The sequence below is a fragment of the Desmodus rotundus genome, chromosome 2, assembly GCF_022682495.2.
Source record: "Desmodus rotundus isolate HL8 chromosome 2, HLdesRot8A.1, whole genome shotgun sequence".
NCBI lineage: Eukaryota > Metazoa > Chordata > Mammalia > Chiroptera > Phyllostomidae > Desmodus > Desmodus rotundus.
In genome coordinates, this window is record NC_071388.1 from 39749106 (window position 1) to 39774074 (window position 24969).

The 24969-nt window shown below is 37.1% G+C and overlaps 1 protein-coding gene across 10 annotated transcripts in view; it reads right to left on the reverse strand.

The window, feature by feature from the left end:
* The window catches only part of PEX5L (peroxisomal biogenesis factor 5 like), a 208557-nt gene that overhangs the window by 145660 nt on the left and 37928 nt on the right, over positions 1-24969 (reverse strand). For 2 of the 10 annotated variants that reach the window (XM_053918115.1, XM_053918118.2), the window contains exon 1: positions 1043-1893. The exons of 6 other annotated variants lie outside the window; for them this stretch is intronic. In XM_053918115.1, the coding sequence (XP_053774090.1) occupies positions 1043-1135 (93 nt within the window). In that variant the 5' untranslated portion in view covers positions 1136-1893. Of the gene's footprint in view, positions 1-1042; positions 1894-24969 lie in introns of those variants that run through there. 2 more of the 10 variants (XM_053918117.2, XM_053918114.2) reach the window with 1 other exon arrangement.

Consider the following 24969-nt stretch of genomic DNA (forward strand, 5'->3'; position numbering starts at 1 on the left):
TAGATATTATACATTTGCTTATAAAATAGATAAAAACTAACATTGTAAAAACAACTCAGAAATATTTTTAAAAAGATATTTATCAAAATTTTCAAAATTAGATAGTTTGAAAAGTTAGAAGAGTACAGACCATCTTTAAAAATGACTTTATTGGCATTTTGTCATCCCCTCCCCACCCCAACCCATGCCCATTCTCCAGCTACCTATTCCATTGAAAATCTTTCAACATTAGAAGAGGACATAGATCGTGACAACCATTTTACTATTGTGCTTACAGGAGAAAGTTCATTTATCTGAATCTTTTTTTTTTCTTTCTCCTACTGCACTGGCTGATGGGAATGCCAGAAATGCCATGTTTCTTCATAATTTCAGAAATCAAAGTACCTCTGTAGAGGACCAGCAACAAAAAGAAAAGAAAAAAACATCACTATACGGTTAGCTTTAGTTCAAGCTTATTATTTTTTAAAAAACAATCCTTTCTTTAGGTATTAGCTAGAATTAAGAGATTTAAAAATGTTTCTTATGTTTGCAACTACTATGCCATATTAGAATCCTCATCTCACTGAAACAAAAAACTACATCCTTTGGGGACCATGACATGAATCTGTTTACATTGTGGAACATGATTCTTGTCTGTTTTTTCCCCATAACATTTCAAAACCAGCTTTCCACATTTCCTCCCCAATAAACATACCTACTATTTTGTGGGGTTGGTTTTTTTGGGGGAGGTAATAAAGAGGTTTCTGAATCTTCAAGTATTGAGATGCATAAATAAAATCTCATTCATATATTAATGAATTTAGCCACTTAGAACAGAACAGATGGCCACGGTATTCTCTCTGTTGTTATTCTTGTCCTCATTTGAGGTTCCATTTCAGGATTAATGGAAAACAAAAAGAACAAGTGCTTTCAGTCAAGCTGACTTCCTATCACTTTGCTTTTGTATCCTTTTAGTACACTGGTTGCCATAGGATATTGTCCACAAAACCTCTAACGCAAAACGCTTAGAAATGCCTTTCAAAATATTGATCTGTATACGTACCAAGTAGCTCATTTGCATGACCCGATTTCTGGACAAAAGGACATTAAGTAGAGATGGAATGTGGGTCCTTCCATCCATTTCACTGTCAGACATCCCAGAATTCTTTGCACTAGTGGCAGTGGCTTCATTGCCAGAACTTGCTGACCAAAGAACCACAGCTCTTTCCCAGCAATAGTATTTATAATGTATGACAGTAATTGAAGTATCCCTGAATCATTGTCTTGGCTTTGTAAACATTGTGAAAATTTAGGCTAGCAAAAAAAGTCATTGAAACAAAAATTTCTTCTTTTCTAATTTTTATCCAAGCACTTGTTTCCTGACTGCTCTTCTAGTTCAATGCTTTTTTTGTTTAAAAAAAAACCCACCTATTATTAATTATATACTGTAGTCCACACATATGGACTACTCAGCTACTCAGCATCTTTGTCACAAAAGCTCTGTTTTTCCTTTTTAATGATCCACCCCAGACTTCCTTGTGATTAGCAAATCATTGCTGATATAAAAATGTTCGCATTCACAGAACATATAAGTCAAGGTTGCAATTTCTGCCAATACAAAATTCCACCTTTCCAATTTAATCCCAACTCCTCATCTGATATAGCAGTAAACTTTTCTGGGGAGAGGCTAGGTCAGGGAAGGAGATTATAGCCCCAACTACTGTAAGTAGAAGTTGACATTTTCCAAAACTGGGAGGATGAATTTAGATTCAGCACTTAAACCCCTACTCTCCAAACAGCACACAACTGTACACAGTCAGAATCTTTACAGTTTTACTCTAGAGTTAAGCAATATTTTCTAGTTCACCCCATAACCCCAGGGGGATTAAGCCTTTTCTAAACCGTAATGGTTATTCGCTCACTTACTGCTTATTTCTAGTGCGAGCATAATCCTCTTTCAAGCACTCAGCTCCCACTTTGACTGCTTAGATCAGCCAGCTCAAGCAGGGGTCTTCAGCTCTCCTCCCTCCTCCCAGCTGGGGATCCCTGTCTTCTATCTATGCACTTTTGTCAAGCACAAAAAGCAACTCCAGAGCTTCTGCGTGGTCTTTCACATTAGCCAAAGGACTGAACTAGAAGGAGAAAGAAAGCTAAACTCTCCACTGTCCAAGCGTGAGGAGGCAGGGCTTCTGTGGGAGGAGAAGCCAGAGGGTAATCACTTCCTGTGCTCCTCCCACCTCCCCTGGTGGACACCGGAGCTGAGGATTTCAACTGAGGCAGGCAGGGCAGGCCCCTTTCCACCTCAGCCTCAGAATGCTGGCTGCTGGGAGCCGATTTGTGCACTGCTTACCTAAGTGCAGTTGCCGTGGGAGCATCAGTGCAGTGGAGCTAAAATGGTGAAGACTTTGAGGTGGGGAAAGTGAGGAGACAAAGGAAATAGTCTTCATTTGCTGACAAGGCCTCATTCCCTGTGAGAAGCATTCAGCTGAAGATGAATGTCCCATCTCTAAAACCCCAAACATAGTATCTCCCATCTTCCCTGCCATTCCCAATCCTTTCTGAGTAACAGGAAAAGGAGTGTCCAGTCCTTTCTTAGTGCTACTAACTTTTTTAATACCTCTGAATCAGATCTGTTTTTTTCTTAAGAGTATTGAGCCTAACTGCTAATCTTTCCTCTCTGCAGGCATTCCACCATCTCTCCTTAACCCTGTTTACCTGTCGCTTCCTACCCCTCACTCTCTCCTCCCCAAAAGCAGCACCCAAAGGTATATTTATTCACTGGAATTAAACCATAAAACTTGGAAATCATACAGGGAAACAATGTATGGTTGCAGATATAGGATGTATTATAGAAGAAAATTTTGCAAGTAACAGCAAAACAACAAAATCTGATGGGATAGAGACCTGAAAAATGAAGCACTCTATGTTCAATTTTAGAATAAGATTTTCTTAAAAAATAACAGTATTAATTGAAAGGTACTACTTGTGCCTGGGTTGAATTAAAGGGATTCTTCATACTCATTAGGAATGGAATATATGAAGCATAGTTTGAAAGGAAAACAGGAACACATGGTTTAGTTAACTGTACAAATTAGCCTCAAATGCAATTTTTGCCTAACTACAGATGTCAAAATAAATGTAAAGGTTTAAGGTTATATGTTAATGTTTAAAAAATTTTTACTATCATTTATTTAATACTGCAATGAATAAGTAGTAGACTTAAGTTTATTAAAGCAAATGTTGCAGGGAGACTCTACAGACAAAAGTATAGGGACCTTCATATTCTCTTCTTCTTGGTGGTCACTATGTACTCAGTTCCTATCTTCTCATTGTCCTTATCTTCAATCCCTTCTGAAGGCCGCAAAATTGTTTAGTTTCCCCTGTCCTAAAAGATGACTTCCTCATATCTGCTTTCCCCTACAGCAGCAATTTTCAACATTTTTCATCCCATAGCACACATAAACTAATTACTAAAATTCTGAGGCACACCAAAAATACATATTTTGCCAACCCAACAAAAAACAGGTATAATTTTGATTCATTCACATTGAATGACTGTTCTGTTGGCTGTTGTCATTTTTTTAATTTGACAATTTAAGGGAAAAGAGGTGAGTGCCCTTGGATAAATAGTCAGGTATTGCACATTTTAAAAATCCTTGTGGGGGAAAGGGTATAAGGAGGGAAAAAAGGGGAAGGGTCTAGTCAAGGAGCAAGTATAAGTGACCCATGGACATGGACAATAGGGTAGGGATTGGCTGGTGGGGTTTTGGTGGGTAGGGGTGAGCAATGGGGGGAAATTGGGAAAACTGTAATAGAACAACAATAAAAAAGGAAAAAAGTACCAATGGAAAAGTTTTAAAATAAAAATTCTGTGGCACACCTTTTGAAGATTGCTGCCCCAAAGGCATTCATTTAATCTCTCTTAGCTCTTTACTGTTAAGTAAGCTTGAAAGAGTGATCCATTCTTACTAGCAATAGTTCCTTCCTTTCTCTTCACTTCTAAACCAATCACAATCAGGTTTCAATTGACTGTAATTGCAGTCTTGACAGTCACCAATGGACTCCTAATGATCAGATTTTCTAGCGGTTCTTTTTTAGAGCTAATTGTGTGAATTAGCCCCAAATGCAATTTGTGATTAACTACAGATGTCAAAATAAATGCAAATATTACTTCTTTCAGTGGTCAAGTTTGTATGAAGTATTTTTAAAAATGTCTTTGCTGTTATTTACACAATTACGGCTATTAAATGGTGTCTCAACCAACTGAATAGAGTATCAGAGAGGAGGAATTGGGAAAGGAGATGATGTGCTGAGGAGATACTTCCTGAGTTTGTCTCAGGAAGTCTTTGGAAGAAAGTTCATCTATATGGAAAGATCCAGTCAGCCCTTTGGATATACAGGCCTATATCGTAGATGAGAAGAGAGATCAGGCAGGACAAATGGATTGCTGGAGATAATCAAAACTGGAGGCATGGACAGGCTCATTAAGATGAGGACTAAGACTAGAGTCCTGGAGAATGTTACATTTAAACAATGAGCTGAAGAAAAGAACCCAGTGAAGGAGGCTGAATAAGAGAGTTCATGACAGAGAGCGATCTGATCAATCACTGGGGAGGGGTTGTACAAGGAAGTTACCGGAGGCAATGGTAAACAGTTTAGGATGGGATTGGCTGAGAAGCTGAACGCCTCCAGAATGCATGGAATTATGCGCCAGAAGATTTAATATAAAAAGAGGACAGAGTCTGGCTCTTGGGCTGTTTTCCTTGAGGATGCCTGGGTGATCGTGCTGCAGCTGCCTGTGTCCCAAAGGACAGCATTTTGGACAGGAGAAGAAACCCTGGGCGCAGCCTAGGATCAGGCTGGCCTGGCAGAGGGTGGCGGGGTTATTCTTCTTTAGGTGTCTAACAGGGATGGGCTCTAAGGCAAAGCCTGCCAGTCTCCCCAAAATAATTAAAAATTAACAGGGAAATGATAGGTGAACTCAGGTGTTAAAGATGTATTGATAGGATTAAGTGCTTAAAGCTGTGACTAAAGTATGTGGAAAGTTGTTATCCCAACATTGTGTAGTTTTTCAACAAAGACTCCTTTCTTTTATCACCAAACCGTTGGCTTTGGAATTTTGCCTAGTGGGTGGTGTCAGGCAGCAGGACCCCACTAGCTGTTTGGTAAGAGTCATAGATGTAGAACCAGCAGAATGCAGTCAAAGGAAGAAAGGGTTCTGGACACTGTCAAGTGCTGATGAAAGGTTAAGTAAGGATGTGAACAGCAAACTTATGTTGTATTTAGCACTTTGGAAGTCATCAAGGATGAGGAACAGAATTCATGAGAGTGGAACCAAGATTAGAGTAAATTAATGAATGCAGTGGCAGTAAGGGAGTGAGAGAGGAGTTCTTCCCTCAAGAAGAAACTGATAAAAAAAAAAAAGTGAAAATGTGGATATCAGAGGTAAGGGGAGAAAATTCATGAAGCAAGAAAGTAAGGACAAAGCCCTTTTAGAGAAAAACTGCATGTCTCTCTCTTAAAGTACACAATTATGTTATATATAATTATACATAATATATATCTCATATATATAATATATATATTTACAGAAGAAAAATCTGGAAGGATATATACAAAATATTAAAAGTCCTTTTCTCTGTGAGATGATATTATTTATGCTCTATATGTTCTCTTTATACTTGGGGTATTTTTTGAAATAAGAATACATTTATAATAAAAAAGGAAACAAAATGTGATGGCTGGAGAGATCCATAAACTTGCTGTGGAAAAGACATTTAAAGTCTATTTTGCTAAAAAATGACTAGGTCAGGGTTTTACCTTTTACTATGTTTCTGGATGAATAAAAGCTGTTTTTTTTAAGTGTAGAGATTCATGCTACAGTTATTGCTTATGTCCCTTGTGGCAAGTTAGGATGGTGGAGTGAATGTTATGTTTATTGCATTTTATACGCCTCTTTCCTCTTGACTCTCCCTCATGATACCAGTTCTTTGACATCATTTTGGTCCCATGTCCCCCTCCGCCCCTTTTTACTAAAATATGCACAGTAGCAGCTCAGGCACAAACATCACTGCTGTAGGAGTCAGAGAAACAATGAAAAGGGAAAACAGGAAATAAGGGAGAAAGAGAAATTTCTCCCAAAAGGCCTGGAATAAAAGCTTGAGTTTCCCCTGCTTAGGACATAAACCTGGACTGACCTTTCAGGTAGAAAATAATCACCTTACCAATTAAAAAGACAAATTTCAGATCTTTTATTTTTCTTACATTTGGAGGAAATCAACTTTCTGTGGGGAAAATGTCATCATTACAGAGAATCATTTACAGAGGGGCTTGTTAAATCTAGCATTTTTCAAGAACATTGTTTTTTTCTTTTTAAAAGACACTCACAGTTGGGATTTTCCTTCCCACAGTGATCATGTTATAGTAAAACAAAATAGCCACAGGGTGCAATTTTTTAGTTTTGGGCCAGGCGTGAGCAAGCATAACATATGGCCATCAAAGTCAGTCCTAAAGGTATATTGCTGGGTGAAAAAAGAAATATAAGGACAACAAATATGGCGATGCATTTTAAACTATGTTTTAAATGACAGGCATCTATTCATTCGTTTGGTAATTTTTATTTTAAGGCTAAATCTAATTGAGAAAATAGATATTCCAATTAGTTATTGTTAGATAATAAAATGGCAGTGACGCACACAATTCTCCCTGCAGCCTCATAGTCCCTCCTCAATGCTGGCATCCCTGTCTTGGGGTGGCTCTTGATCTGCAGGAGAATAACCTGAAGAGATTACAAAGGCCATTAAAAGTATTCTCTATTTTCCAAGTTTTCCAAAGATAAGAATTCTTCAACATAAATATCCATTAAAATTATTCAATTTTATGTTGTTGTGCAATGGCATTTTCTTTATACAAATATATTATTAGGTATATACCTTATATATCTTTTCTAATATTTTATCATGAAAAGTTTCAGACATACAACAAAGTTGAACAAATTTTATAGTAAGCACCTGTACACTTATTACCTAGATTCTACCACTAACACATTTTATTATTCTTGTTTTGGACATCCATCCACCTGCTGTATATGTTTTAAAAGTATATGTCACACTGTCACATTCCTATGAATTCTTTCTTAGATTTATTTTTTTAATTTACTTTTAAAATTCAGACAAGCAAAACAATTTGTACAGTAAGCTTCCAAAATAAGAGCACTACAAGTTCAGGATTGGTCTCCTACAGCTTTCCTGTGAAAAGCAAATCAGTGAACCATGTTTCCAGTGCTGAGTGCTAGTGCTAGGTCTTACCACTAGGGTTAGGGAACAGGAGTTCTGATCAAAGGACTGGGATTTTTATGGTTCTCAGTCAAAAGCAAGTGATCAAACAACTCAACTTTTTGAGACAAATCCATGGTGTGATAGGTAGTTCCAGTTGATATTAATCCCTGTGTCCTCATTTCATATCTTTTGATCATCAACGTTTTCTCTAAAGGACTTAATTTTACTCTGGGCCTTGTGATAATTATTCACCTCTGGCACATGTAATAATAGTGGCAAGCCTCAGGGCAGGGTGAGGATGGTGAATGGCTTCTTGGTGGGAAAGGGGTTATGTGTGCTTTAAGGAACAGTACTTGGGTGGTTTTTTGAGATTAAGTAGGCAGAAAACAAAAACAACTTGAACTTTCAGTTATGTTAGATTCAGCAATGTTCCACATTATTTTGAGGACAATAAGTAAACTCTTCTTAACCTTACCTCACCCCCAAAACTAAAGAAAACCATATTCAAAGAAAAAGCAAACAAAAAATGATAACAGGAAGATTGAGTCCAATTCTTTCATCTGAAAGGTTCTTGTCTCTGCAAATACAATTTTCTCATCTCCTCTAGTCCTGGCTCTTGGAGCTGTAAATGCAGTGGTATAGCATGCAATGACTAATATATAAACTTTTTTTCAGCCTGCTGAAGACAATAATGATTGAAAAGTGATGTATTTTAACCTACTAGATTTCTTGGTGTTATGTGGCCTTGGTGCTGTTTCCAGGCAAAATGAAACTAACAAGAACTCCCACATGGAGGTTTTACCTGTGGTCACTCAAATAGCAGGACAGGGGTGGTTGTTGATGTAAGATTAGGTAAGGAGCCTGAGGGAACTGACATCATTTTCAATCCCCAAAGAGCAAATGAAGACTACTATCATACAAAAGTCCTCGTCTCCCCCAAAACTAATCAAAGGGCAAATGATGTATTCTATATCTTTGAAGGTGGAGAACAACAAGAAATAATCTACAAGTATTTAAAACTAAAACTATTACTTGGTGTTCTGCTTCTGATCTCTGTTGATATGATTTCTTATTTTCATATGGGTTGGCCCTACAAGATAGGGGATGCAACTGTGTTAACTCCAATCAAAAACACAGGTGTGATTGTCTTTGACCTCGCCAGTGGCTCCCTTTCCTCCTCGCCAGCGGTTGGTATATCTGACATCACACGTCTGGTGCTGATTTCCTTTTAACAATTGAACTGAACATGATAATTTTATGCTATTGTGAAAAAAACCAGCAATCTTTGTACTTTAATAAAAATGAAGGAAGGAAAAAACTAGCTGCTTCTATATGCATTCTGTTTCCCAGCATCCTATAAGCCTCTATTTTCCATTTTCATACTTTTTGTACACTCACACGTTGCTTTGACACTTTGACACGTGCTTTAGAAAAATTTGTCTATGAAATTTTGTTTCAACAAGAGTAAACCCAAAGTGTGCATTTTAGTCATAAAATCCATGCAAAGGTTAAAGTTGTTTACCATTAAGCTACATCTATGTGACTGATTGACTTATAACCAGTTTTTTTATTATGACTTAAATAACTTTCGAGGATGGATCTATACATAGCCATGACAGCTTAAAATAAATCTTTCCTGTTCTCAGAGTGACAGATTTCCTGGAGGTATAGCTCATTGCTCTCAGCCCTGGACTCCCCCACGGCCTTGATCACCTCAGGAATCCTAATTCCCATCATTGCTTCATCAGTCTCCCTAGGTCTTCTTTTGTTTATCCCCTTTCTACAATGACTTATAAATTCACTGATGACAACATTACAGATAAGACCTGGCAATCCCTAGAGGGAGGGTGGGCAGGTCTAGGGTTCCTATCCATCTTCTTCATGGGTAAGGGCTTCTGGGCAACTACTTGTTGAGGGAGCTTTCTGAGCTGCAGGATTTATAGGAGCAGGAAAGGTCTGGGCCACAGACAGATCGTTTATCTGCTGGACATGTGACAATTAGTGAAAAGATTAAAACAGCAGAGTGCAGAGGACACGTAGCCAATCACATACACTGCTTTATGACAGACATCAGCCAACACCTTGCTTGATATGGAGAGTATTACTGCTAATGAGGGGGAAAATATAATGAAAGGCAAAGTTTAAATAATTTTATTTATGTAAAGTATTGTCACCAACCACCTGAACTCAAATAGTCTGTGAATCCTTGGCTAAAGTAAAAAGAGGATTGATGTCTAGAAATTGTGTATTTTAGTCATGAAGACAAAATGTTTTCATTTAAGAAGATGCAAGGTAGAGTGCGTGACAATGTTGGACATTCAAGTATTTGGTGAATTTGTTCAGGCCAAATTATATTAGTTTAGAACAGTGGTTGCTTCATGTTGATACGTGGTCACACTTTTAGCACTTGGGATCCTAGATTCAGTCAATACGGTTATGTGTTACTATCACAAAATTTGTAATAGGTAGTGGATTACCTCTGACATTTTCAGCAAATATGACATCTATTACTGGAAAAAATAAGCACAAATGCATTCAAATATGGCATTTTTGGCACTGTGTTGATTTTTGTAGAAAATTCTGTATGATTTAATCGGCTGATAAAGAAATGGTCTTTAAAAATAAATAATTATAAAACCTCCCTTATTTGATCATGTGTAAGGTGATAATGAAACAGATTTTGCCATATTTTTGGGTTACTGTACTACTCTATCATGAGCTTCTTGAGGTCAGGGGCTGTGTTATTCTTTCATTCTCTTAAGTGTATTTGATCACCTACAGTGAATGTCCTGAATTCTGGGGCATGCTAGGCAGGCTCTCACAGGCTTGGTGCCTAACTGGGGAAGGGAGGTAATCAAACAAGCAATTATAAAAATGTGAAGAGGCTATGACAGAGGAGTCTGGGGATGTGAAGGAGACTGTCGGTCTTCACTTTGTGTCAGGGTCCCAACTGGGATCCTAATAATAAGTAGAAGCCATTCAGGTGGAGCAGAGAGGCTGGTCTGTGGACTGGGGCAGTCGATATGCAGAAGAATGACAAAGAGGGAAGACCAAAGGTAAGGGAGATGGTAGGGCCTTCATCTGAGACCAGGACTGTGTGTCTACAGGACAGTTGGGATTTGGAGGAATGATCCCAGATGAGACCAGAAAGGAAGGCAGAGTTTTGAAAATCACGTCTTTATATTAAGGGCAATGTGGAGCCATTGCATGTTTTAAGCAGATGAGTGACATCATTGGATCTGTGCTTTAAGAAGCCCACTTGCTAAAGTAGGGCATGGATTGGAGGAAAGAAGACTGGAGGCAGGGAGAGCAACTGGAGGCTACCAAAGTGAGCAGTTTGTGACAGCTGTGGAGCCCGTTTAAACATGAGATAGCTGACAAAGCCAATTTTATTATGACATGCTTAATTCATCACTTCATAAATCATGAGATTACTTTTTTAATACTGGCTACAGTAAGTGATACAAAGTGATAAAAGTATCCATATTTTCTGTAGTCAGGAATTAAATTAGCAGTGACTAGGCCTAAAATAGACACATTCTCATCTGTTGGGATTGTACAGTTTGGTGCCATCACCTTAATTCAGGCTAAGATACAGTTTTACCCATTGTTGTTTTTGCACTATCCATGCAAATATCAACACAGCAAATAAGGTAGATGACATCTTAGTACTATTATAAAAATAGTTTTAATTTCGCAGACCACCCGAAAGAATCTTGGAAGCCACCAGTGTTCTTCAGACAACACTCACATACTAGCATTGTCTCCTAAGTGTCATATACATTCTTCATTCTGATGTTTCCAGGATTCCTTAAACTTTCCTTAAAAACCTGTTAATATAAGGTAAGCTTGGATGTGTAAGGTAGATATGGATGTGTGTTAGTATGAAAAATATTTATAGTATATAGTTGAGTAAAAGGAATAGTTTAGCATCACATTCATGTCATAAAAATATGTATGTAAATATCCATGAATATGTATTTATAGATACATATATGTGCATTTCTATGTATAAACATTTTTGGAATGTCATCAAGAGAAAAGAACAGGGGTTAGGAATAATGGGAGTAATTAATTTTTTCCTTTTTGCTATAAAGCCACACTATTTCATTAAGTAGTTACTAAGCACCAACAATGTGATAGGCACACTTCTGTACTTTAACAAATTATTTAGTGTTTTTTATAAGGATAAGCTTCTGCTGTTGTAATTATAAAAAGCTTTCTCCACTTGGGGCACAGTAGTATCCACGTTCCTTCTTAAAGCCTTGCTTCATCTCGCCTTAGAACCCCCTCCATTGCCTACCCAGGGCAATTTTACAAGGGTACAGGAGTTTTTAACAGATTCTTTGTTAAAGTCTGTATCTACTTCCAAAGGTGCATTTAAAGGAATTGAGTATCAGCCACAGTTCTGTTTCTCAGTACTTTATTATCAGCATCACTTTGGGGGGTTAGTCAAAGATTGTAAGGAGTCTTGGAAGGAACCTTTGCAGGGCTCTCAAGTTGACATGAGCTTCATGCTCTTCATCAGAGCATGATGTAATTGCTCTGTGTTGTCCAAGAAGCCTTTTACATTGTCTCTTTAAAATTTTGCGATGACCTCCCTAATAGAAGCATCTACAGTTTGGGGATTTATTCCTAAGGGAGGAAAAATGCAAAGATTTGAACTGCAGGTGGAAGAAACGGTCAGTGGTCATCTATGCTCACTGGAATGCTGTGGTCTTAGAGAAAGAAGTTCATTCCGCAGCTCTGAGGTTTGCTTACATGAAGCTGGCTGTCCTTCAATATTTTGCATATCATATGTGATTGTTTTTAAATATTAATAACAAAAGTTATTAAATAGTAAGACTCTCCAAACAAACCTTAAGCTAAAAGATAAACATTGTGTTTAAATTACCTTATCTTACTCCAGCTTTCCCCGTTTTCAAGTTTCATCTTTTGACAAGTGGAAAACAAACGGAAACAACTGTGTGTTTCTTAACCAAGCTCTAAATACACCATCTCAACTTTTTAAAGAAAACATTTGCTTTCCCAAATACATTTGAGTACATACATTCCTTTTTAAGATTTTATGCTCCCTGGGCAGTTTACTTCTTAGGTTTGCATGAAGATTTTCTGTTATTGATTTCTGAAAATCACAATAAATCCTTTTGTATGCTCTGCAGCACGGAACAATCTCACATTGTACTTTTTAAAACAGATTCCCTTTGTTTTTGTCAAATAGCAAGAGACAGCATGAAAAGTTTAGATACTGTTTTAGGACTTTACAGAGTACAAAAATTCATATGCTTCACTAAGTGCAAACTTTTTTTCTATGTCAGTCAAAATATATCCTCTCTCTTTCTTCTCTCTGTTGCTCTTTCCCCTAATTACCTATCTCTATCTCTGAAAAGATTTTTGTTTCATTGAATTTTTTTCTAAAATAATTTTACATATTACTAAGTTGATGTAGGAGCAGTCATGAGAATTCAACTCTGTTCTATTGAGCTCTTCTATTAAAGAAATTTGCAAAAATGTAAAACCAAGCCACACCTCACTAAAATTTCTTTTTTTTTTTAAATAAAGTTTTTTAAACAATGTTTTTGGCATTAGCATATAATGAATATTTTATTGCTATTTTCAATGCATTAATAAGTACATAGTTAAATTTCTCTTATAAAGTAAGTGCCAATAGACATAATCTACATATACAAAAGCTCTTTGGGGCCTTTAGTATTTTTTAGGAGTACAGAGGGGTGCTAGGACAAAAGTTGGAAGACCACTGTTGTACTAGAAAGAATGTAAACTTGTTTCGAGGTAGAACAATGTGCCCTTAAAAAATTAGTTTTTATTTTCCCCCTCCCTAACAATAATAAGCAAATTCAATTTACCTCTTTTGGATTCTGGTGGAAAAACCCCTTAACAGACCATAAGACCAATTAGTCTTGTGATAAATTGCATTGTGTTAGTATATATCTGAATTATATTGAATAATTGTAGTTTTAAAGTTCACAAATACTTATACATGGGTTATATCCTTTACTTTCCCTAGGTAATTCCATGAAGGTAGGTATTATTCTCCTTATTTATAGCTGAGGAAATGGATTCTGGGAGAGAAAAAGTGCTTTGTCCATCTAGAAAGTGCTGAAATGCAGAATCAAATTCAGGTCTGCTGACCTTATGTTCCTGTGCTCTTTTATTATCTTTGGATAGAATAAATAGTCTTTGGTTATATAGGTATGGACTATGTACTTCAGCTCTTGTATGATAGAAATAAGGGCTGGTCATTGACATATCCTTAGAATTTGGTCAAGTATCCTGACTTCTCCCAGCCCATTTCCTGTACCTATATATAAAGATTGCAGGAAATAATATGTGACAAGGCATGTGAAATAATGCTTTGTATATATTAGGTCCTCTTATTAATATTTTTCTTACTTAACATAACAGTATAACCCTGTAAAAGGCCAGAGTAGCTTGGGTTTCACCCAACTCTTAGGTCAAGTATGAAAGGGCTCAGTCAATAAGACAGAAATAGATGAGCTGCATATGACAAAGCTTCTGAATAATTGCAGGCTAGAACTACAGAAGTGCAGCCTTTCCCAGGCTGGAAGCCAGAGGTGATTTTATATATGCTATTGACCTACACCTCAAGTCACCGCTCAAATTTAGAGGTGATTGAAGAGGCCAAAAACGTCATTCTTCTGCTTGCTAGGGCTGGTCCATGCTAGTTTTGAGTGACTGCTGGACATCACCCCCTTCAATAGTTTCTTCCCTGTCCCCACCTCCGGTTGCTGGAGCCACATAAAATGCCTTGAGAATCCAGGCAAGGCCAACCAATCATGCAACCTATTTTCTCTGTTTTCTAGTTTTGGTCCAGTTGGCTTCACACCTGGAACCTCACTCGACGCAGTCCCTTCAGAATGGTGCACCATTTGGATGACCACCTGGGTCTTGATTAGTGCCTCTCTGGGGCCCTTTTTACTTTACCGAGTTCCACTTTGGTTGCACACAAGGCAACATGCTCTGACCCAGACTTCTGAGCCCGATTTGCAGAGGCAGGAGGACTCAGCACTAGGACTAAAAAGAGATCCACATGTGAAAGCAGAGTCAGGCTTCCTGGTGGCCTCTGCAGAGCCCTTCAACTACATGATGCTCAGGGCAATGCTGGTAAGATTTGGTTAGGTGTGATGTAGCCCATGAGCCAAGTTTTTGCAGTTAAGGGAGGTAAGAGTTTCTGGAAGATGTACTATTTTTTTTTTTTGCAGAAGAATATTAATGGGATTAATTTAGCTGACTTTGTACATTGATCCCAACATAGTACATGTACATATTAATACCTAATAAGATAGTAATAATAAAAGTAGTAGTAGTTAGCTCTCATAGGAACAATCTCAAATTATATGTATATAAACAATTTTTGTAACAATAATAAAATGAGAATGACCCATTAAAAATTTCAATTTGTTATAATAAGTTTACCTTGGGGAAGATGGTTTGCTATTCACTAGAATGAAGACTATATATTATCTTATTTAATTCTCATAATATTACCAAGAGTTTGTTTATATTTTTCTTAGTTTTAAATGAGGAAATAGAAAGCCCTAAGGTTTAGAGCTTTTTCCAGGGCTATGTCCAAAGTTACACAACCTATAAGTAGAGGAATAGACTTAGAATTTAAAATTTTCTGACCAATCGAAATCTGAGCTTTTTAGCTCAGCCCCTTGCCTCCAGCACATTTCCATTTGATTGAAAGGTGGAATGACGTAATGCAAAAGTGCATGTTTGATTAAGCATAGAAAGAAAACAATTAAGAAAAGGCTGTTGACTTTTAGTGTTTTTTTAGACAAACACTCATCTGAAAGTCATATAGTGGAGATGCAATAGCTCTGTCTCAGGTCAGATTCCTGGTTTAAAGCCAGTTCTGCCATATACTAGCTGAATAGAGTTGAGCAAGTTTTGTCCTTCTTTTTTAATCTTCTATGCCTGAATTTTCTCACTTGAGAATAACAACATAACCTATCTCCTTGAGCTGTTGTGGGAAAAAAATAATACATGTAAAGTGCTTGGAACAGCATATGATACATTTAATACAGTCAATAAATATTAACTCATATAACTGTTATCTTTCCCTCCCTCCCTTCCTTTCTTCCCCCCTTTCTCCTTCTTCCCCCACATCTCTTCCTCCCATTTCCCTTCCCTCTCTTCCTCACTCCCTTACTTCTTTCCCCCTTGCTTCTAACAGGTTGAGACAGTGTGAAACCACTAAACAATCTTTCTGGCAAGATGGAAAGACTCACCAACGATGGCTCAGAGACTCAATCTTGAAGTTAAAATTTTGGTTTAGACTGGGATTTAAAAATAGAACCTGGTGAGAAGCAATTCTTGCTGTGTCAACTTTTAGAATGCTGTACTGAGAAAACCTAGCACTGCTTTATTTTAAGAAGGCCCTGAATGGTTTAGCTGTAGTTCATGGATACATCCGAACATCTCCTGATGGTGTGCTTTCCTGTGAACCTAAAATTAAGCAACATGAAGAGCTCTGGCTTGACCACCACCCTGCCCCCCATCCCTTCCAAAAAGCCAACTAAATTGAACTCAGGTGCTGCTGTCAAGTAAGTGGAGCAGCACCCCAGCAGTGAGCACTCCGCTGCTGACCCTTTTGAAGTCTGCCTCTTTGTTAAATCTACTTTTAACACAAACTGGATTTTTTACAGTATGTTTCAGAAATGGTGCAAAACATTCAGGATACAGAAAAAGAATGATGACCAATGGTTGATTTGGAAAGTAGGTAGAGAAGGACTTTGGTCTGTGTCAACATCTGGGTTCTAGCCTTGTTTTTATCACTTTTTCCTTAGAGGGCCGGTTATCTGAACTCTTCTGAGCTCAGTTTTTCCATTTTCAAAGTAGAGGTTTGTACCAGACAATCTTTAATGTTGTTAATTCCATGATTTCTTTTTAAACTATTGGGAAGTCAGTTCATTAGTAATTTGGTGGTGATTAAGAAAGAGGACCATTGTTAATTAAAGAAAGAAACTAAGCCTCATACATTTTAACATTCATTCAGATACCAATTTGCTGTGTACTCTTCCTTCATATCTGTCAAACAGTATTTCATAATAATCAACTGAAAGGGTTGCAACAAACTGAAGTCTCCATTCTAATGCAATAAGTACAAGTAGTTGAAATTGGATGGGAAAATATGTTTCTAAAGAAGGGATATGTCAGTGGTCTTTAAAGTGTATGTGTAAAAACTAAGAACTTTTACCTGTTCAGAAAAACTAATCAGGTAACAAGGTATAGAATTCATTGAAAGGAATTAAAATTGCAGGCACAATGTAGTTAGGTGCCAATCACAGCTAACAAGTCTGAAAGATGATGTCAGCAAAATGAATGGAATTGCTAGGATTGGGCAATTGGATCTTTATATAGAAGTAAACTTGGATGTATCTTCTTTGTGGTATTTTGAAAGATTCTTTATTGAAAAATCAGTAAAATGCCACTATCAAGATAAAACTCTTAAAGACAAATAGACATATTATGTCACAAGAATGAAAGATGGACTTGGAATGTTTTTTCTGGCACTGGTCTTGAATTGGTGGAATTTACTGCCATATTCCACATTGAGCCTGCAAGGATACCAGCAGAACTCAGGGGCAGGGCCAAGTCTAAGGCCATGGAACAGAACTAAGTTGTCTGGCTCTATCTATCATGTGCAGCCAGGGACCGTGGCTCCTACTTGCCTTGTCTCTCCGATCAGCATCAATTGCAGTTTCTGATACAGAACAAGCCCTCAGCAAATATTAGAAGTTAGTTATTTGACTGATAAGGATTGGCATCCTTCCATTCCAGCTGAAGGAACACTATTGTATTGCTGGAACCAACTGAATTAATCCAAAACAACTCACCCCTTCAGTTCTCTGTTATTTTCATCATTGTACTACTAACAGGTATTTAACTTTAAAAAATGCATTCAAGTAGAACAGTTATAATAATTCCTATACTAACATTAACACTAAAGATGAAATAGCTGAATCACAAAGGTTAAATTACTTTGTTCAAAATCAAAACTAATAAAAAATAGGTACTGCATTTTCTTAAGAACATGCCCCATAATATTTCCTTTGGGTTCATAAATTTGACTGAGAGATGTTCACCCCTTTCTGCCCTGACCTCCCAATTTCCCCTTCTGTTTCTTGGGTTCCTAATATGTTCCAGTCACTGTGCAACACTCAGGAGACACAGAAATAAATTAGGCCAGCGCCCTTTCCTCCACAATCTCACTATCTACATAAAGCTATTTCCCAAAATTCTCCATTCTCCTGTATTGTCAAGAGATTTTCAGTTGTCATTATAGAATTCTTTCTGGTGGTCATGATCTTTTAAAATGTATCCAAGTCAATTTTAAAATTGTAATTAAACACATACATTGTGCTTGACATAACAATGTAAACTTTAAATTTCTGTAATATTCAGATGTACATAGTACACATTGCAAATATTTTGTATTTGAACAGCACATTTGTGTTTACAAATTTCTTTTATTCATCAGCTTAATATTTATTCAACACCTATAGTCATTTTGTTCTTATGATAACCCTATGAAGTAATAATAATTAACATATATTATGTACAGTGGTACCTTGGTACTTGTTGTTAATTTGTTCTGGAACTTGTGATGAGTGCTGAAACCAATGAGGACCAAGCAAATGAGGAGTGATGAAGCATTTTCTTTCCCAGGGCGGCGTCTTGACTCATAGAAATTCTAACAAGTGCTGTGAGTTCTGAGCAAGCGCTGAAACATTTTTTTGTCATCAAAATGCGATGAGTACAGGGTGTGACGAGTTCTGAAGTCAACGAGTATCACAGTATGACTGTGTCTATGATGGGCCAGGCTATTCTAAGTGTTTTGCATGCAATGTCCATCTAGTTCTTGCTACAGCTATATCAGAACTTTATCACCATCATAGAATAGACGAGGAAGCTGAGGAAAAGGGAGGTAAGGTAGCTTTCCTGAGGAAGAGCGAGAGTTTGAAACTGTATAGGTGCCCAAGTCCCACTCCAGATATTTTCATACAATTGGTCTGGTGTGGGCTTGGAAATCAGTATTACTTTAAAAAAGTAATCATTTAAAAACACTCCTCAGGTGATTCCAATGTACAGCTAAAGATGAAAAATGCCAAGAATAAAGCCAGTGTCCCTTCGAGCCAGTCATCTAGGATAGTGTTCTTTCTTCTTTATCAGGATCTTTTCAAAACTTCCTTTTGGTGGTTAACGTAATTGTCATGCGTGGTAGGCACTCAATAAGTGTTTGTTATGCAGATGAGAAAAATCAACCACTGTGTGTTTATGAGACACTGATTACTCCAGAGCCAGAGGAAGTCAAGCAGGAGATGCAATGGAAGTGTCACAAATGGTTCCTACTTGTAAGGAAGTACTGTGTAGCACTGAATCTGTCACTAATCATTTGTTAAGTAAATCAAATTTCCAAAAATGAAGCAACTAAAGTACAAGTACTAAACTATGTGAAAGACACTATAAGTGCACAAGAATGCCTAAAATGGTTGAGAAGAATAAGGGATGGAATTGTGTGAGAAGGCTTCATGAAATATCTGATTCTTGACCTGGCTCTTGAGTGGTGAAAAAAAGAGTTAAAAGATTGTATGATCATATATATTGGGATTGGATAGCACTTAAAAAAACACAGAACTTTGTTACTACAAAATCAACACATGCTTAAGGTACAAAATATAGGTAAGACAAAGAAAGACATGAAAATTAATAAAACTACCACCTTAGAGCTCAGTATTCATATTTTGGTGTATGTTCTTCCAGAGATTACATAAGTATTTGTTGCTTTAATTTTTATTTCTCAGACTACTAGCAAATTTGAATATATAACTCCAAGTTTGCCAGAAATTTGTGTAAGCTCTTTAGTGAAATGTATACTTATATCTTTTGCCCATTTTTCATTTTTTAAGACTTAATTTATTTTTATTTTTTAAAAGATTTTATTTATTTATTTTTTTAGAGAGGGGAAGGGAGGGTGAAAGAGAGAGAGGGAAACATCAATGTGTGGTTGCTTCTTGTATGCCCCCTACTGGGGACCTGGCCCACAATCCAGGCATGTGCCCTAGACTGGGAATCGAACCAGCGACCCTTTGATTTGCAGGCTGGCACTCAACCACTAAGCCATACCAGCCAGGGCAAGACTTTTTTTTTTTAAGAGCAGTTTTAGGTTCATGACATAATTGAAAAGAACGTACAAAGATTTCCCATATATTTGCCCTCAGACATACATTAGCCTCCCCATTATCAACATCATTTAACCAGATTGGTACATTGGTTACTGAGGATGAACCTATAATGACACATTGTAGTTACCCAAAGTTCACAGTTCACTTTAGGGTTTAGTCTTGGTGTTGTACATTCTATGGTTTGGACAAACATACAATTCTATATATCCATAATTATGATATCATACAGAGTATTTCCATGTCCTAAAAATCCTCTGTTCTGCCTATTCATTCCTCTATCTTTTCCCTCCACTTCCCCCTGCAACCATTGCTCTTTATATTGTCTTCAAATTTTGCCTTTTCCAGATGTCACATAGTTGGAATCACATAGTATGTAGCTTTTTAAGACTGGCTTTTTTTCCACTTAGTAGTATGCACTTAAGGTTCCTCGATATCTTTTTGTGGATTGATAGCTCATTTCAGTTTACTCCTGAATAATGTTCCATGGTCTGGATGTACCGCAGTTTATCCATTCACCTACTGAAAGACATTTTGTTTGCTTCCAAGTTTTAGCAAGAAGAAAGCTGCTATAAATGTCCATGGTTTTAGTGTGTACGTAAATTTTCAACTCCTTTGGATAAATACTAAGGAACATGAATACTGGATCATATGGTAAGAGTAGTTTAGTTTTGTGAGAAATCACCAAACTGTCTCCCGAAGGGGCTGTAGTATTTTGTACTCCCACCAGCGGTGTGTGAAAGTTCCTGTTGCTCCACATCCTTGCCAGCATTTGGTGGTATCAGCATTCCAGATTTTGTCTATCTTAATAGGTATGTAGTAGTATCTCATTGTTGTCTTAATTTGAATTTTCCTGATGACATATTATGTGGAAGATCTTTTCATATGCTTATTTGCCACCTGTATATCTTCTTTGGTAAGGTGTCTGTTGAGGTCTTTGGACCATTTTTTAATCAAATTGTTTGTTTGCTTATTGTTGAGTTTTAAGAGTTCTTTGTATATTTTGGATAATAGTCCTTCATCAGATGTCTTTTGCAAATATATTATCCCAGTCAATTGCTACTTTTCATTCTCTTGAGAGTGTCTCTTGCAGAAATTTTTAATTTTATTGTAATCCAGCTTATCGATTCTCTGATTTTGCCTATTTTCTATTGTTTTTGATAAATGCATAAATGATAAGAGTATATATATCATTTTATAACTTGTGTTTTAAATTTAACATAAGCATCCTATCTGTAAATATGTATGGTTTCACAATATCATATTCAATGGTTGTGCAGTGTTATATAGTTATTGTTAGTGGAGGACATTTTAAGTTTGTATTGAATTTTGTTGTTGTCACTGCTCATATAACAAGACTTTAGACCTTCTCCTTGTAGCTAAACCTATGTGTACATCCTCTGGGGGGGAGTCAAATAATGTTAGTTACATTTATTTTTTATTGTGCTCTCTAGAATGATCTGTGACTGTGATTTGAAAATTGTAAGTTTTAATGATTTTAACTACAAAATTTTTAGCATATATATTATGCACATATGTAACTTGATATAAATGTTTTCATGGGATCATGCCATATGTGCTATTTTTATAGTCTAGTCTCTGTTTTGTTTTGTTTTGTTTTCCTTGCCTACTCCCGCTTTCTGATATAGGCATATCACCAAATATGGACTATCAATGCATGCATAATTAACAGTGTAATATGTATTCTGTCTGTTTTAAACATAGTCATAGTCAAACACACACATTTATAGGTAAATACATTTAATCACGTACATATTTACATTAGCTGGGGTTGTCATTGTTTTACAAATAATATATTTCTTTGTGTCTTGTTTTATCTCACAACTACACCTCACATACAATCAACTAAATCAATCTTCACAGCTCTATTTCTATTTTTTAATGCTTGCATGTTATTCAAGTTATAGCTGTACCATGACTTTTTCAACCATTTTTTTTAATGAGCATTCACTTGGTGTCCCTTCCCCCTCAATTCCGAATAATCCTGCAACTAGCATCTATGTGCATATTCCCCTGGGTTCTGATTTTTTTAGTTCTACCAGATAGGCTTTTAGGAGTGGGATTGCTGAATGGAGGGTACATAGTTTTAATTTTAAAACTGTTAAAATATGTTGTCAGATCATCAGCATTGTATAATTATATCTTTCTTCCATCCTCAACACCAACAGGTATTAATCACTTTAAAATTTTTTCTTGGTCTAAATGGGTGTAAAGTGGTAACTTTCATTGCATTTCCCTATCAGTTAATTTTAACATCTTTTCATATTTGTTGACCACTTGAAGCGTCTATCCTAGAAAACTTACATCTGTATCCTTTCCTGAGTTTTTAATTGGGTTGTTGGTCCATTTATTGACAATTTGTGACTATTTTCTGCATAGTTTGCTAAAAACCCTTGGCCAGCTATGTTGCAAATATTTTTCCAAACCTATATTTTTCTGTCAGTATAACCTTTTTTGTTCATATCCTTAATTTTCTCATTAAGAAGTATGTTTACTTTAGTTTCAACAGCTACAAGAAATTCAGCTGCTTAGAATTGGGGAGAGACCACCTACCACAGTATTTTACAAGAAAAGACAGAGATGATGGCAAACATAAGAAAACTCTCCCTTTCAGAAAAATTTGACAAGTATAGTTAACAATCTTATTAAATCAGGAAACAATATAAATTATCTGAATTATATTTTCATAGCATGTTAAACCAGGAAGAGATCTTAAATATTATCCTTAGATATATCCTCATTCATTTCACAGGCTAGGAAACTATGATAGGTGAAACCAAAGAGTTTCACTTTTCCAACAGAAAAGAGTGATACAAGTCTAATCCATTCTGGGTTATTAATGGAAATGTAAACTGACACAATTCAGGTGGGAATTTGGGGCCTGGCTTCAAATACCCTATTGAGACTTTTCTAAATAAAGCCAAAAGTCTTAGCAGTTCAGTAAACATGTTGATTCAGAAAACTCAGTCTCCAAAGGGAGCTTAACTCACTCTATTCTATCACGAAACACAGAAAATATCTGTCTTAATCCATTATCAGAACAATTTGTATTAAGCCCCATGCTTATGTGTTACTGAATGAGGAGTATTTTAGGTCTCAAAAAAAGATTATCTAGTTTCTGTGGCCTCAGACTGTGCACTAAAATAAAAGCAAAACAAATTTTTAAAACCCCCCAACTGCATATTGAAAACTCCCATACATACTTATACCAAACTGCAGAGAACCAACATATAATTATTTGATTAAATTTATATTATTCATAATATAATCCTTTAAGTAAAGAGCTCATGTATGTAAGCTAGAAAACTATATATATTGGTCTTTATTATTTCAAAGATTTAGTAAAATAAAAACTTTTCATACCTAGAAGCTTCACAGGCCTTTCAGATCTTTGATTCAACTTTAGTCATAGTATAACTGTTTTTCAATTTGGAAGTTATTTTTACATATTTTACATAAATATGTCTGAATTTAACCTAAAAGTTTTATAAGAAGAACAAAAAGCAAATAAATAATAATTACATCTTACATAATTTTCCTTAAAAGGCTACTCTGGCTCTCTTTGATTAAATTAAATTTCTTAAAATCTAGTACAATCTGCTCTGAGAACCAAGATGGAGGCGTAGGTAGACACACTGCGCCTCCTTGCACAACTAAAAGAAGGACAAAAGCAATTAAAAACAAAAACAACCAGAACTGACCAAAAATTGAACCACAAGGAAGTCCGACAACCAAGCAGATAAAAAAAGAAACATTCATCCAGACCAGTAGGAGGGGCGGAGACAGGCAGCCCCAGCGGAGAGGACTGGCGTTGCTGGGCTGGACCCAGAGACTGGCAGACTGTGGGACAAGCGGGGCAGGCAGCATGACCACTAGCAGACCCCCGTGGCCCCTCATTGGTGCATAGATAAACCCGGAAGAATGGCAGGGGAGCAAAGCAGACTGCACAACCCAGGGCTCCAGCACGGGGAAATAAAGCCTCAAACCTCTGATTGAAAACACCCGTGGGGGTTGAGGCGGCAGCAGGAGAAACTCCAGCCTCACAAGACAGTTCGTTGGAGAGACCCATAGGGACCTAGAGTCTGCACAAGCCCACCTACTTGGGAATCAGCACCAGAGGCCCAGTTTGATTGTGGGTAGCAGAGGGAGTGACTGAAATCCGGCACAGAGTGGAGCAAGTGCCATTGCTTCCTCTCGGCCCCTCCCCCACGTACAGTATCACAGCACAGCTACCAGCGTTTCCCAGCCCAGGTGAACACCTAAGGCTCTGCCCCTTTGTGTCCAACAGCTGTGCCAAGACAAAAAAAAAAAAAAAGGCCCAAATGAAAGAACAATTCAAAGCTCCAGAAATAATTCAACTAAGCAGCGAACAGGTAGCCAACCTATCAGATGCACAGTTCAAAACACTGGTAATTAGGACACTCACAGAATTGGTTGAATTTGGTTGAGAATTAGATGAAAAAATGAAGGCTATGCTAAGAGAAACAAAGGAAAATGTACAGGGAACCAATAGTGATGCGAAGGAAACTGGGACTCAAATCAACGGTGTGGACCAGAAGGAAGAAAGAAACATCCAACCAGAAAAGAATGAAGCAACAAGAATTCAGAAAAATGAGGAGAGGCTTAGGAATCTCCAGGACATCTTGAAACATTCCAACATCCGAATTACAGGGGTGCCAGAAGGAGAAGAGGAAGAACAAAAAATTGAAAATTTATTTGAACAAATAATGAAGGAGAACTTCCCTAATCTGGCAAAGGAAATAGACTTCCAGGAAATCCAGGAAGCTCACAGAGTTCCAAAGAAGCTGGACCCAAGGAGGAACACACCAAGGCACATCATAATTACATTACCTAAGATTAAACAGAGAGAGAGAATCTTAGAAGCAGCAAGAGAAAAGGACACAGTTACCTACAAAGGAGTTCCCATAAGACTGTCAGCTGATTTCTCCAAAGAGACCGTACAGGCAAGAAGGGGCTGGTAAGAAGTATTCAAAGTCATGAAAGGCAAGGACCTACATCCAAGATTACTGTATCCAGCAAAGCTACCATTTAGAATGGAAGGGAAGATCAAGTGCTTCTCAGATAAGGTCAAGTTAAAGAAGTTCATCATCACCAAGCCCTTATTATATGAAATGTTAAAGAGACTTATCTAAGAAAAAGAAGATCAAAAATAGGAACAGTAAAAATGACAGCAAACTCACAGTTATTAACAACCACACCTAAAACTAAAACAAAAGAAAACTAGGCAAACAACTAGAACAGGAACAGAACCACAGAAATGGAGATCACATGGAGGGTTATCAATAGGGGAGTGGGAGGGGGAGAGAGGGGGGAAAGGTACAGAGAATAAGTAGCATAAATGATAGGTGGAAAATAGACAGGGGGGAGGGTAAGAATAGTGTAGGAAATGTAGAAGCCAAAGAACTTATAAGTATGACCCATGGACATGAACTATAGGAGGG